At 33.7% G+C, this 13,641-nt stretch overlaps 2 protein-coding genes across 2 annotated transcripts in view; both read right to left on the minus strand.

Annotated features, from left to right (window-relative positions):
* The window catches only part of LOC136041962 (zinc finger protein 502-like), a 58,305-nt gene extending 54,964 nt beyond the window's left edge, over positions 1–3,341 (minus strand). The window contains exon 1 of the mRNA XM_065726779.1: positions 3,214–3,341. The gene's annotated coding sequence lies outside the window, so the exon portion shown is untranslated. The remainder of the gene's footprint in view (positions 1–3,213) is intronic.
* The window catches only part of LOC136041964 (zinc finger protein 271-like), a 184,777-nt gene that overhangs the window by 166,739 nt on the left and 4,397 nt on the right, over positions 1–13,641 (minus strand). The window contains 2 exon segments of the mRNA XM_065726782.1: positions 5,255–5,425; positions 7,004–7,083. Coding sequence (XP_065582854.1) covers positions 5,255–5,425; positions 7,004–7,083 — 251 coding nt within the window.

Consider the following 13,641-nt stretch of genomic DNA (forward strand, 5'->3'; position numbering starts at 1 on the left):
AATCCCACTTCCTATGTCAATTTGTGCAGCTCCCTGACACGCCTACCAATTTTCATCGTCCTAGCACGTCCAGAAGCACCAAACTCGCCAAAGCACGGACCCCCAGCCCCTAACTCCCCCAAAGAGATTGGATTCAGTCTGGTTACTTCAATCACGTATCTACGACATTTATAGGCGTTTTCCAAGATTTCCGGTTTCCCCTCCAATTCCCTCCAATGTCAACAGATCTGGTCAGGATTTGAAATAAGAGCTCTGAGACATGAGTTCCTTCTAAATATCAAATTTCATTAAGATCCGGTCACCCGTTCTTAAGTTAAAATACCTCAATTTTTCCAAATAAACGACCCCCAGCTCCCCTAAAGAGAACGGATCCGTTCCAAATATGTCAATCACGTATCTATAACTTATTCTTTCGATCAAGTTTCATCCTGATCTCTCCACTCTAAGTGTTTTCCTAGATTTCCATTTTCCCCCTCCATCCCTCCCCCAATTTCACCAGATCTGGTCGGGATTTAAAATCAGAATTCTAAAGCACGAGATCATTCTAAAGATCGAATTTCATTAAGATTTGATCACCCGTTCGTAAGTTACAAATATGTCATTTTTCCGAATTACCCCCCCCCCCCTACTCCACCAAAGAGAGCAGATCCGGTCAGGTTATTTACGTCATACATCTTGGACTTGTGCTTATTCCTCCCATCAAGTTCCATCCTGATCCCTCCACTTTAAGTGTTTTCCAAGATTTCGGTCCCCCCCCCCCTTCCAATAACACTGGATCCAGTCGAGATTTTAAATAAAAGACTTGAGTTCCGAGGTCCTTCTAAATATGAAATTTCATTAAAATCCGATTACTATTTCGTAAGTTAAAATTACCACATTTCTTCTAATTTTTAGAATTACCCCCCCCCCAACTCCCTCAAAGAGATTGGATCCGTTTCGGTTATGTCAATCAACTATCTAAGATTTGTGCTTATTTTTTCCCACCAAGCTTCATCCCGATCTATCTACTCTAAGTATTTTCAAAGATTTAAGATCCCCCCCCCAAACGTCAACGGATCCAGTCGGGGTTTAAAAAGAGCTCTGAGGCACGACATCCTTCTAAACATCAAATTCCATTAAGATCCGATCACTCCTTCATAAGTTAAAATACCCCATTTTTTCAGAATTAACCCCCCCCCCCAACTCTTCCAAAGAGAGCAGATCCGTTTCGGTTGTGTCAATCACGTATCTAGAACTTTTGATTATTTTTCCCACCAAGCTTCATCCCGATCCCTCCACTCTAAGTGTTTCCCAAGATTCTAGGATAATGACTATTTCTAATTTAATCTGGTTCTGGTCTCTGATACGCATGCCAAATTTCATCTTCCTAGCTTACCTGGAAGTGCCTAAAGTAGCGAAACCGGGACAGACGGATAGAATTTACGATCGCTATACGTCACTTTGGTAGATACCAAGTGCCATAAAAAAGACTAAAAGCATGAAGAATGACACTAAACATCAGACCTGAATAAATCTAAGCGTTATAGTTTGATGGAACCGTGATAATAGTGTGATAATAAAAGGTAATTAGATTAATAGAGAGCCAATTTCATGATATGACACGTTATTCACAAATTTTCATATCCAAATGAGAGCTAATTAATTTATCGAAAGAGCTAACCCTAACCTATTTATACTTATTGAGAACTAGCCTTTGGGGACTGGAAAGGCATAATAGAAAATTATCAGCGCTTCTACCTTTGGCTTATTAAAAAAAGGTTGTAAAGCTCTATAGTTTCATAATCATCTTTTGAGTCTACAATTTCGTCTATGCTGCTCTAGTTTCTTAGGGACTCTTGAAAAACTTTACTGTGGTGTTATGGAACTAATAAAATCGCCCATATTCACAGTAGCAAAGGCAAAGTTGCACTAAAATCTAACGTATTTATATCATAAAAGCAGGTGTGAGGTTACGACGTTCTTTTTCTATTTAAACAAAATCCTTGTCACTAGTCTTTGCGATTATTTGTCTGTTTTATAAGCATGGGTCTACTCGGTTACCATAGTGGGGTAAAACACACACTTGCAACAACTTATTTTTTGGGGAAAGGGCGAGGATTTGGGGAGCGCAGGAATCAAAACAACATTAAGCTATCAAAATCAATATTTTTACAAATTTTAACCATTATCAAATGTTTTCAATCCCCTTGTGAAATTCACACAATACAGTTGGTAATAATTTGCAATTTTATATAAAATTTCATTTAGTTATGGCTGGTTAAAGTCTTCATTATGGGCTCGACCAAGCTAAACTGTTACTTGATTAGCTATGCTGTACCTTATAGCGAAGTAGAGTAATTTTATTTTGGAAATAATAATAAGAATACAAAACCGAATAAGCACAACATTCTTAGAGTTATAGAACAGAGTTATATATTAAGACAATGACCAGCACAATTAAAGTCATACAATATTTCAAACTTAAAACAACTTGAAATAACAATCAACGAAACAAGAAAAGAGGAGACCCAAAATATGTAGGAAATACATGCATCTCAAAAGCCATCAAAAGTTCAGACTACCATTTGTGCTTAGGTGGCAACGTTTGTTTTTTCTGTGTGATGTGTTCTTATTTTTCATTACACCAACAATTTCAAGTTTAACAAATATCATATTTAAAACATATTGAAGTAATTTTAGTTTCTTTTTATTTTAATTTATTTTGCCTTGGAAAAACAATAATTCTTTGATTGCCCTTCCAAAGGCCAACAGCATCCATAAATCATTGGTGTAAAAAGCAAGGTTACCGTCAGAAGCAGACTCTTTTCTGAGTTAAAAGAATGATCACCTTTCTATGACTTATACCTGACTATTTTAGAAAATAATAGGAATTATGTCGTTTAACTTTATGAATTTTTTGTGAACATAGAACTTACAACAGAGTTGAACAAATAATAAAACCTGATAAATGATTGTATAACGCCCATGATGTCCTAGAATGAAGGTAAATCGATTCTATGAGCTCCAAGTTCGTGATTCAAAGCATGTGGGCCTGCTACTGGTATCTTCTTTTCTCTTGAAATTTGGTATTAAATATGGTATGTAGTAAATCAATTCTTCAGTGAAATTTATGGAGTAATGGAAGATAAGTACTTAAGTTGGGTTGGGCGAAGCGTGAATTAGGGAATTTCACTTTTCAAACTAATTTTTAAACGCTGTTATTTTCAAATATACCTTCGTCTTTGCAATCCAAATCCCGGGAGTCCAACACAGATGTTAAATTGGATATTCTGGATGCAAAACTCAAAGGTTGCTGTTGATGCTCATGTGATAGAAAAGAAAAAGCGGTTCCTTTGATCGTTTCAACACTCTCTGGTGAAGCATATGCAACTTCTATAACAAAACAAATAGAGATAGAAATTAAGCAAAGTATGATCAAACATTCTCAATAAGCAGTAGGCCTACCAAGACATAAAAACTAGACAACATATGTGAAAAAGAACACAAAATGTAAAAAATGAACAAAGTCAAGCATGATAATTTGATAAATAGAATTTTCACAAATTAGAATTTTATTCACAGATTAAATTCGGGCATTGAATAGAGTGCAGAACTTGAATATGTTGGTTTTAAGTCTAAAATCATTCCAGTATATTTAGCTAACTAGCACAAAAGCCTTAAGCTATAGTAGCTTCTTAATATAATTCAGAAGTATTACGTCGTTAACCGTATTTTCAACTGAAAAACCTGTTTTTTATTTAATTTTTAATTATTTTTCAAATGATACTTGTAAATCTGGCTCGCCCTCTATGAAAAATTCCCCCCCCCCTACGGAAACTCTTCCATAGAAAGTCCCTCCCACAAAAGTGCTACAGTTCCATTTGTGATACACTTGTGTGCTAGTGCATGTAGAGTATAGACGCACATTGGTCTGGACCTTAGGGGGAAGGCAAGAGAAGCTAACTTGGAGGAATAGGTAAAAAAAAAGTGAATATCAAACCCAGTTTCTGAATTTTACAGGAGGGTGATTCTCTGTACCCATTCTACCTCATTCTGCTTGTAGTGATGAGAACATGGATGATACGTATTTTGTATTCAGATTTTTCTGCCAACTGTGTTCTAACCTAGCCTGAATCAGTCAAACTGACTTTTTCTCAACTGGATTGGGAGTAATTTCTTTGTTGTGTATATACCCCTCTCCAACTACTTTTCTAAATGGGAAACTGAATTTTCAAAAAATGATTATGCCAGTATAAATAACCAAAATTTGAGTCACGATACTTTTTACAAGTAAACTCCTTAGGAGACAAGGAAGCTTCTAGGAAAGAAAAGCTCCTGCTACTTTGGCTATAATAAGAATTAAATTCTAAGCTAGGGCCCAAGGACTTGTTTTGTACCTGATTCAGCTGCTTCATGAACGGAAATGCTCAGAAATATGGTAGTTTAGGTAGAAAAATAGTTTTCACTTTTTCCACACGAAAATTCTCTTCCTCTCTGACTTACTCCTATAAATGCTGGACATTCTTTTGTAACTGAAAAATTAATAATGACCATCCCACTATTTAAACTTTTGTTTATTGATTTTTGTTTAAACTGGCTTTTGCTAGAGTTGTTTATGGAAGTTTCTATCTACGATAGCATAATCTAATGATTTGCAAACACCATAAATAGAGTGCCGATTTCCATAATAATTTTGTCTTTCTTTTTAAAAACAGAGGTCTATTTTGAGGGCATGTTTGACACTGACTGAATTGTTTTGTTTTTTAACACTTAAATTGCTTTGATGAGTTTTTCAAAATTCAGAAGGCAAACTGATTCTTACTATAAACGTTTAGTAATGCTATTCGAAAATTTTATATAATAATAATAATAATAATATATTTTCTGCTGGATTTACAACATTGGAGATAAACAAGCCGAGTGAAAAAAGAAACACAATCATCTATAATACTTACTATTTGCTACTACAGTACAAGACGACACTAATGTTCAATTTTATTTTAGAACTAAAACAAATTCTTTGAACAAAAGTTGGAAATTTTTTATACAGAAATTTGCAAATTCCAAAATTTGCAGTAATTGTTGTCCACAATACATTGCATAACTCAAAGTCCTTTTGGCTTCACCGGTTTCAAATTTTAAGATGATGAAGTTCTAGCAAATTCTAATTTGTTCTAGTTTTCCCAAATAAAATATTGAAACTGAATCAAATGTACGGGCAATAAAATATTACCCATATATTTGACTAAAAAAAAAACAAATACTTGAGATGTACCTTCACTGTCAAAACACATGGAGCCCAATTCCTGGGTGTCAGGTTCAAGCTTACATGGTCCTGAAAAGCCACAAAAAGCACCCACAGGAACATCTTCCCTTTTAGGAGACAAAACATGGGTTGAAAAGTAAAAAAACTCCTCATTGTCACTTGGTAAAGCCTCTTTGACTTCTGAAACAAAGTATAATAAAAGAGATATCAAACACATTCAACAGAAAAGCTTAAAAAACAAACCCAACCGCTTCCCCTTTTCAACACATTGTCCCACAAAATTGAATAATAATTCTTACAAGGACAAAAATCATACAATCTTTGGCCAATAACCAAAACCAAATCTCATGATTTAGAGTTAAAAAATTAATCCTAAAATTCTTCCACAGGTTATGTGGTCTAGAGGCTAATCAGTTGGCTAATTATCTTGGATAGAGATACTTGTTGGCAATGTTGTTTTTTCCTTTTAACGCTAATCCCAATTTCCTTTAGTGTCAGACAATAAAATTGTTCAGTTAATTCCATTTGTTAGAGCTTTCATTTGATTTTGAAAAAATACATATACAGGAAAGAAAATAGATACCCCACTTACTGTTTGATAGAAACATTGAAATTTTGTAGCCGATAATAAAAGTATTTTTCCTTCGTGTTCTAACTACCAGTCCCCCCCCCCCATTCCAAAAAACTTATATTTTAAAAGAGTTTAAATTGATAGAATATAAAGCCTTAAGACAAACTCGCAATTTTTAGACACACACACATACAAACATACACACACACACACAAAAGAATCATACTTTTTCAGTTCAAACTATCATCGCATCAATGGGGCTTCAGCCTAAATCTAAGATAAGTATTGATTAAAATCAATAACAAAACAATGTTGTGAAAATAATATTTACAATAAACATAAGAACAATATTTCTTGGAAAATGAAACATGTAATATCTTTAGCAGGCTATCTATTAGATAACCACGCTTGGCTATACTAAACAAATACCACATATTTAATTTAAAATAAAAATTAAAAAAAAAAACTATTTGCAACATAAGTGAAGAACGGGGAAGTCGAATAAACTCAATTTCCCGGAAAAATTGTAAAAAAAAAAAATTTGCACCCCTCCTACTCAAGATCTATTTACAGAAATATATAAAACTAGCAATGCCTGGACATCTCTTAATACGTTTGGGCAAATTGACAAAATTTTGAGAAGTAAGAAAAATCTGACTGAATTATGTGCTTCTTGCCCAGGAAATAATATAAATATTAAACAACAAGACAAAAATAAATACCAAAAAATAAAAATCAATAGTTTGTAGGTTAGGTACCAAGAGGGGTGCTCAATTACCAAGAGACAATTTGTGTGGCTGCTCCACAAAATAAATTCTTTGGTAGAAATGACTTTTTTTTTATTGCAATTATTATTTATGCCTGCAAACAGGAAAGAGTGAAGTATTTTCCTGAATTGAAAACAGGAAAGATTGAACCGCAAAGAGTGAGAGAAATTTCTCAGCCTGAAGACTGGTTGTCTCCCAAACTGGAAAAATTATGAAAAAAACTTTTGTGTTGTAAAATAGCCCTTTCATTACCCTCAGCTCTGAAGGACTAGATTCAAGCTTTTGTACAGAGTATGTTCTTTCTTTTTGTTATTTTAATTGGGGAGAAGCTTATAAGCAAGAGGAAGAAAGAGAAAATATTTATTAAAGCAAGGCAAACCTATTTTTATTTTGTTACCACAATTTAGTATGATGACTTACCATTTTTAACAACAGAAGTCTCAGGAATGGTGCTAGGTTCAGCCATATTTGGAATTTCAGACAACTCCATAATAATATCTCTGAAATAAATTAATGTCGCTTATAAAACATACCATACTATCAATAGAACTTGGAAATGGCACTTCAGTTTTACATTTTTTCTTCAAAAGATACAGATTGTTCTGTATTTACTGTGATGGATTTTCGGTTTGGTATTTTGTTCATTTATTCAAAACTTTAAGAAACTTTTCTTTTATCTTATTTTTGTGTCTTCAAAAAGTATGTATTAAGGTAAAACAAAAATTGTCTTGTATTGTTTATGTTGTTTTTAGTGCCTTTAATTTTGTAGGAATAATGCACGTATGTTATTTGTAAACAGCTTAAAGGAGTTTAATGGCTAGGTTTCCACTCAGACAGCATTAACACTACTGATCAACAGAACTATAACAAGCTAAAGAATTTCAGTTTACTAGAAAAGTGATGCTTTAGAAACAATCAGAAGTAAATTCTAAACTAGGGTCCTGGAACTTGTTTTGTACCTGGTTCAACTACTTTATGCATAAGAATCCTCAAAAATAGGGTGTTTCTTTTTCTCTTCCTGCTCCTAAAAGATAATGTTATGAAGATTCAAATCAGCAATTTTTTTATTTTAATTTTGAACAGAATTTGTTACTTGTTAATTATCCAGAACACACTCAAAAATTCTGATATGTAAGACTGTCTGTATTTGGAGACAATTAGCTTAGGCTCAGTGGAAAAACTACATTGTAGGTTTATGTCAATTAAATATTGAATATATGGTAAAGGCACCAATGATTTGACTGTACGATTTTGGAGCCATTGTCAAAATTTTCCTTCAAAACAGGATAACTCTGCTTAGTCATGACTTAGAAAACCATCTCTTGAAGCCGTCATTATATTTTGACAATGCAAAACATGGACACCATCTCCAACACACCCAGATAAGAAGAAAATATTAAATTCAATCAGTTTCCTGTTTTTGACGAAAATGAGCTCCCAATAATTCTTAACTGTAGTGTTCAAACTTTCATTACTTGTTTTTTTTTTGTTTTTTTTTACAAAAAATAAGTTGGGTATAGCACCAATTCATCAAGATACATCTGATCTTTTCTAAAATATAGCCACATTGGCTTTTTCTTGATAAAATTAAGTTAAAATGGCAACTAAGATTATATTGACAAAACTATGTACCAAGTGCTAAAATTCTTGTCTGATGTAGTGGAATACTAGACCACCTAAAAATGTTACTTCAGCCAAATTCTTATGTAGATATTGGCTTCTATTATGAAATTCATTTCTTTTGTAAATATCTTGTTGTAACCTTGTCAAAATTTTTGACAGACAGTAACAGGCCCTATCAAAACTTCACTAAACATGTAAAACAGATGAGAAACAATTGGTGTTGAAATTCAAGGGTCCTCTGATGAAAATTTATGGGTACTTTCTCAACAACAGGAGATTTTGATAATTATTCTTTGTAATAATATTTCACATGAAAAAAAAACATTAAAAATGTTTTTTTTTATTGTGGTTTTACTGATTTGATGCTAGATTTTTCTGTCATCTGAGGAACTGCCACTTGGCCTCATACTATGTTCATATTTTTAAGCATTTGACTTGGTTGATCACAACAACCTAATTCCTTTGTCACTGAATAAATTTGAAGTAGACCATCTCTTTGTGAATTTTATATTTATTTTCTTTAAAATTTATCCCAAGCTGTAAAATACAAAATATTCTCTCTAAACCCCTCCCTAAATAGCATGAATTCCTCAAGGAACCTTGTTAGAACCACTCTAATGTTTAATATTGATTAATGAAATTGGTAAGATTATCTCAAATGTGTTAATATGTAGACAACCTAATGATCCTTGAAGTATGTCATTGAACTATTAGAAATGACCTTATCAAAACCCTGCCCATATTTTGGACAAAGCAAAGAATTTACACATGAAAGTAAATTTCACTAAGTCAAATAGAAAGAAAATAAACTTCTCAAAATTCTTGAAATCCACTCCTGTTTTCTAAGACCCTATCCCACCCAACATGCTACTGAAACATATTAAATCCCTTGGTGTCACAAACTTCAAATAATAATAAGTAGGACATGTATACCTCAAGAATTTTTGACCTTCCAGACAAAGGATAGTCAAAACTAATTTTTTTTATAGTTAATTAACTTTGATTGGCTTTGAAATGGTCAAATGTTGACAACACTTTCAATATGAACAACAAAAATCTTTGCTGAACATTGAAGTTAAGAAGAAGTTGGCCATTCCAGATAGCATTTATAGAGACCTCTATCACACTGTTATATCACACATTATATTATGGAGACCTAGGTCACACTCCATTTGATTATCAAATTTTATCCCTATACTTAGGGCAATTTTTTCAGTTTTTTTTTGCTTCTACTATCTGAATAGTGTTTTACACATTTAGTAATTAAATAAAGTTGAAGAGAAACAAAGAAATAAAGCAAACAGAATAGAAATGTCAAATGCAACAGGATCTACCCATAAGTATTTTGACACATGTCAAATTGGGTTCCAACTTATGTCAAAAACAGGTAACTTTATTGTTCTGTTGAATTTGTAGGTGAAGATGCTCCAACTTCAGAAAATCAGATTTTTGTTCCCTTTTTTGAAAAAAAACTTCTGACTTTTAATCAAAAAGTTCGATTTGTAGATGTTTTTCCTACATACTGAAACCCTTTTGAAACCAAAAGTCATTAAATTAAGCCTTTCAGAGAAGACGGTGTTGTTTTTTTTTACGACAACTGTCAAATCAATGGTATCTTTACCTTATAGAGTTGGTATTTGGTTAGGTCATGTTAGATGAGGTATTTAATATAATGTGTTCTGTGCTGCCTGCTTTAATTCCCACCACAAAACAATCTTCTAGTCAATATTATTGCTATTTATAATGGATACTCTTATTGCAACTGCAGCACAACTGTTGGGGAAAATAAGACAGAACAAAACCACTGCTATCAAAGTTCCATGATGTAAGTCTATTTATCCTGAGAATGTATTATTTATGTGTTGCACAAAATATTACCCATTCATAGAAGGGTTCAGGGCAGATTTCTGATATTTTGATCAACGCCAAATTCCCTCCACCCCATCCTAGATTTTGTAAATACCTTTCATGGTAACTATAATGAAACCTCTGCTTTGCACTTTCATTGAAAGCAAAACCTCAATGAAGAAGAAATTTTGTGAACTGACACCCCTCATTACACATTTTGGTCTCATGTTTAAAAATGGAGAAACTACAATATTCATTTACTGACACAGTTATCAGATCTTATCATAACAAATCCATGCAGATACAAATTTGACAGTGAAACATCAACTTAGCATTGGACTTTGAATAACATGGCAGATTTTTATCTAATTTATACCATATATTAAGGGGGAGAAGATTGGGAGCAAAGAAATCTTTATCATTCATATGTGAATATTTAAATTTCTGTGACTGATATATAATATATAATATATGCATGATATAGTATATAATATATTTCATTTTTTGGTTGATGGTTCTAATTGGATGGAGTTGATGGGTCTGGTTTTTCAGCCAAAGAACAGGAATCTCCATTTCTTACTTGTCTGTCTGAACATTCGCTGTTCCAAACTGTTGACCAACCTACACGGTACAGAGATGGTCAAACATCTAATCTAACATACTGGATCTCGTTATTCTTAATAATCCAGTTTAGTGGACTAAAAATGAATTTCTTGCCTCTATTGATAACAGTGATCATCCTGCTATCCTCACAGAATTGCGCTTGGCTACCACTCAACCTCTTCCTAAACAACACAAAGTCATTGATTACCTGTGTATCTCTGAGAGACTTGTATACTTTGATTGGATACCATATTCACTTCAGATAGCAAAGAATCTTGGCAGAAATTCAAAGCTGTTTTGCTAGTTTTTGAAAAAGCTCACACTGGAACATTTTGGAGGAGACAAGCAAAAACACTATCCTTCATGACTTGTCTAACTAGCAAACTACTGAACAGGAAGAATCAAACCTGGAAATACTTTGAAAAAAAGAAAACAGCTGCAAACTATCAGAAGTATCAAAAGGCACAGAATGAGGTTACCAATTACATCAAACAACTGAAGAAGAGTCATGAAGAAAGGTTAGCTGAAAATATAAAAAATAACCCCAAGCTGTTTTGGCAGTATGCTTCTGTTAAATGTCAAAATAGGCACTCCATCCCTGATTTGACCCACCATGGTCAGACAGTTTCAGACCCAGCTTTTAAAGCCCAGATCCTAAATAACCAGTTTGCATCAGCTTTCACACCAGAAACTGCTAGTCAGCTCCCAACTCCTCCCTCATATACTGTTACTCAACAGTAATCTTGACACTAATCTGCTTAAGTCATATGACTATACTACAAAACTACTGGAGTTGGGAATCCCTGTTGACATAATCCTTCTTGATTTTTCAAAGGCATTCAAAAAAGTCTGTCATAAGAGACTTGAGCTTAAGCTACAATCTATTGGTTTAGAGGAAAAAGATTCTTAAATGGATTCTGGATTTCTTGAAGAATTGTGTTCAGCACGTAAGACTATTTGATGCAGATGGCAATCCTATTCTCTCCTCCCCTCAGAATCTTATCAGTGAGGTCCTACAGGGTAGTGTTCTTGGCCCCACCATGTTCAATATTTTTGTAAATGATGCTCATCTAGTGCTTAAAAGCAGTATGACGCTATACGCTGATGATTCCAAGGTAATTGGTCCAGCTAGAACTTTTGAGGATACTTCCCAACTTCAAAAAGACCTTGATCTCCTTAGCATGTGGGCGAAATCTTGGCTACTCACTTTCAATATGTCAAAAGGCCATGTTTTACACTTTGGGCAAAAGAATATCAATACAACTTACTCTCTTTATGGTCAGTCCCTTTCTCCAGTGTTGGAAGAATGTGACCTAGGAGTAACTGTTGACAATTATCCTAAGTTTAGCACTCATGCAAAGAAGGCAGCAGCATCAGCTAGTTCATCACAAGGGCTCATAAAAAGAACAATTTCCCCCTGTTCTCCTAAAATTTTGAGCCTTTTGTATGAAGGACTTGAGGGCAAGGCTTGAGACAAGCATAGTTCTTGCATCCCCCTTTTCAAAACAGATGTAAAAATTCTTGAAGATGTCCAGAGAAGAGCCACTAAGATGGTGACTGGACTGCATGAACTCCCTTATCCTACTAGGCTATGCAAGCTGAAACTCCCAACTCTGGTTTATAGAAGAAGCAGGTTGATGCCATTTTTGTTCATAAACTTATTAATTCAAAGGCACTTCCTGATCTTTTTCCTCTTGCATCTCAGGACTCTCATACAAAGGGACATAATTTACAGTTATCCAGGCATTTCTCCTCAAAGCAGCAACACACCCATTTTCTTACCAATCGTGTTGCCAATCTCTGGAACAAATTACTGCCAGATACCATTGCTGCCGAAACCACAGAAAGCTTTAAGAACCATCTTGACAACGAATGGTCAACAAATGATTGGAAGTATAACTGGAAAGCACTCAAATCAGCAACATCAAACCACAAGTCAAGTGTACCTATTCAACCATATGTCATGTATTATGAACTCTGGAGTTTCTACCAGGAAAAATCCTTAGATTGCTCCAAGCTGCAATTTTATGTAATTATTATTATTATTAAATACTATTATATTTGGAAGCCTCTTTGTTGAAACGAGTTTTGTGTAGTGTATTGATTTGACACAACCTAATGTGTTTTTTTTCAAGAAAGACATTTCTTAAAGATAAAAAAAGATAGCTTCAAAAGAAACAAGAAAGCAAAACCAGCTTATAATACAGACAAGTGAAAATTGCTCCCAGCAAGTTTCAATCAAAACCAAAAAACAAATTTTTCCTAAACTGACCATTTTTCTATTGTTGTAATTTATTTATATAGCCTATATATTCATGTATGTGAATTTCATTTGGTACTTGTATGATATACCCACTACTGCTCAATCTGTTCATGCATTGACACACCTTAAACCAGTTTCTTATACCTTAGCATGAGAAAAAACAAAGAGAGGTAACAGAATAGATGGGAAATATAGTTTGAGATATATGGGGGGGGGTTAAAGTATTTGGACAGTAGTAAGTCAGAAAGCAAATCTTACTTCATAGTATACAGAATAAATGTAGCTAACACATTTTACATACAAAAGTACCCACTGTACTTTACCCCCTCTCCCCCCAAATTAATGTGTAAATATCTAGCCCAAATTTGTTTCTATGTATTATATATTTACCATACTTAAATGTACTTTATTAGGATTTACTTCTTGAGTGGTTGTGGGTATGTCATACAAATACCTTTCATTTTTAAGTATGTAAACCATTTGTTGGTTTAAATTTGTTATATACAAAAGAAAATTAGTTTTATAATTGGTCACAGTTAAAATATTGAAAGACTTTCGAAAATGCTGCTAGTGTCTTCAGCAAGCTGATAAAAACTTGATGAAAAAAAAAGTCAAATTGCAATTTTTACCTTGTTCATGAGACAATTAATTTGAAAATTCTCTTACCACCAGCATTCTGGTTTTGCTTCCAGAATCTAATCAATTCTTGTCTTCCTACAAT

This window comes from Artemia franciscana, unplaced genomic scaffold, assembly GCF_032884065.1.
Source record: "Artemia franciscana unplaced genomic scaffold, ASM3288406v1 PGA_scaffold_52, whole genome shotgun sequence".
Lineage (NCBI taxonomy): Eukaryota > Metazoa > Arthropoda > Branchiopoda > Anostraca > Artemiidae > Artemia > Artemia franciscana.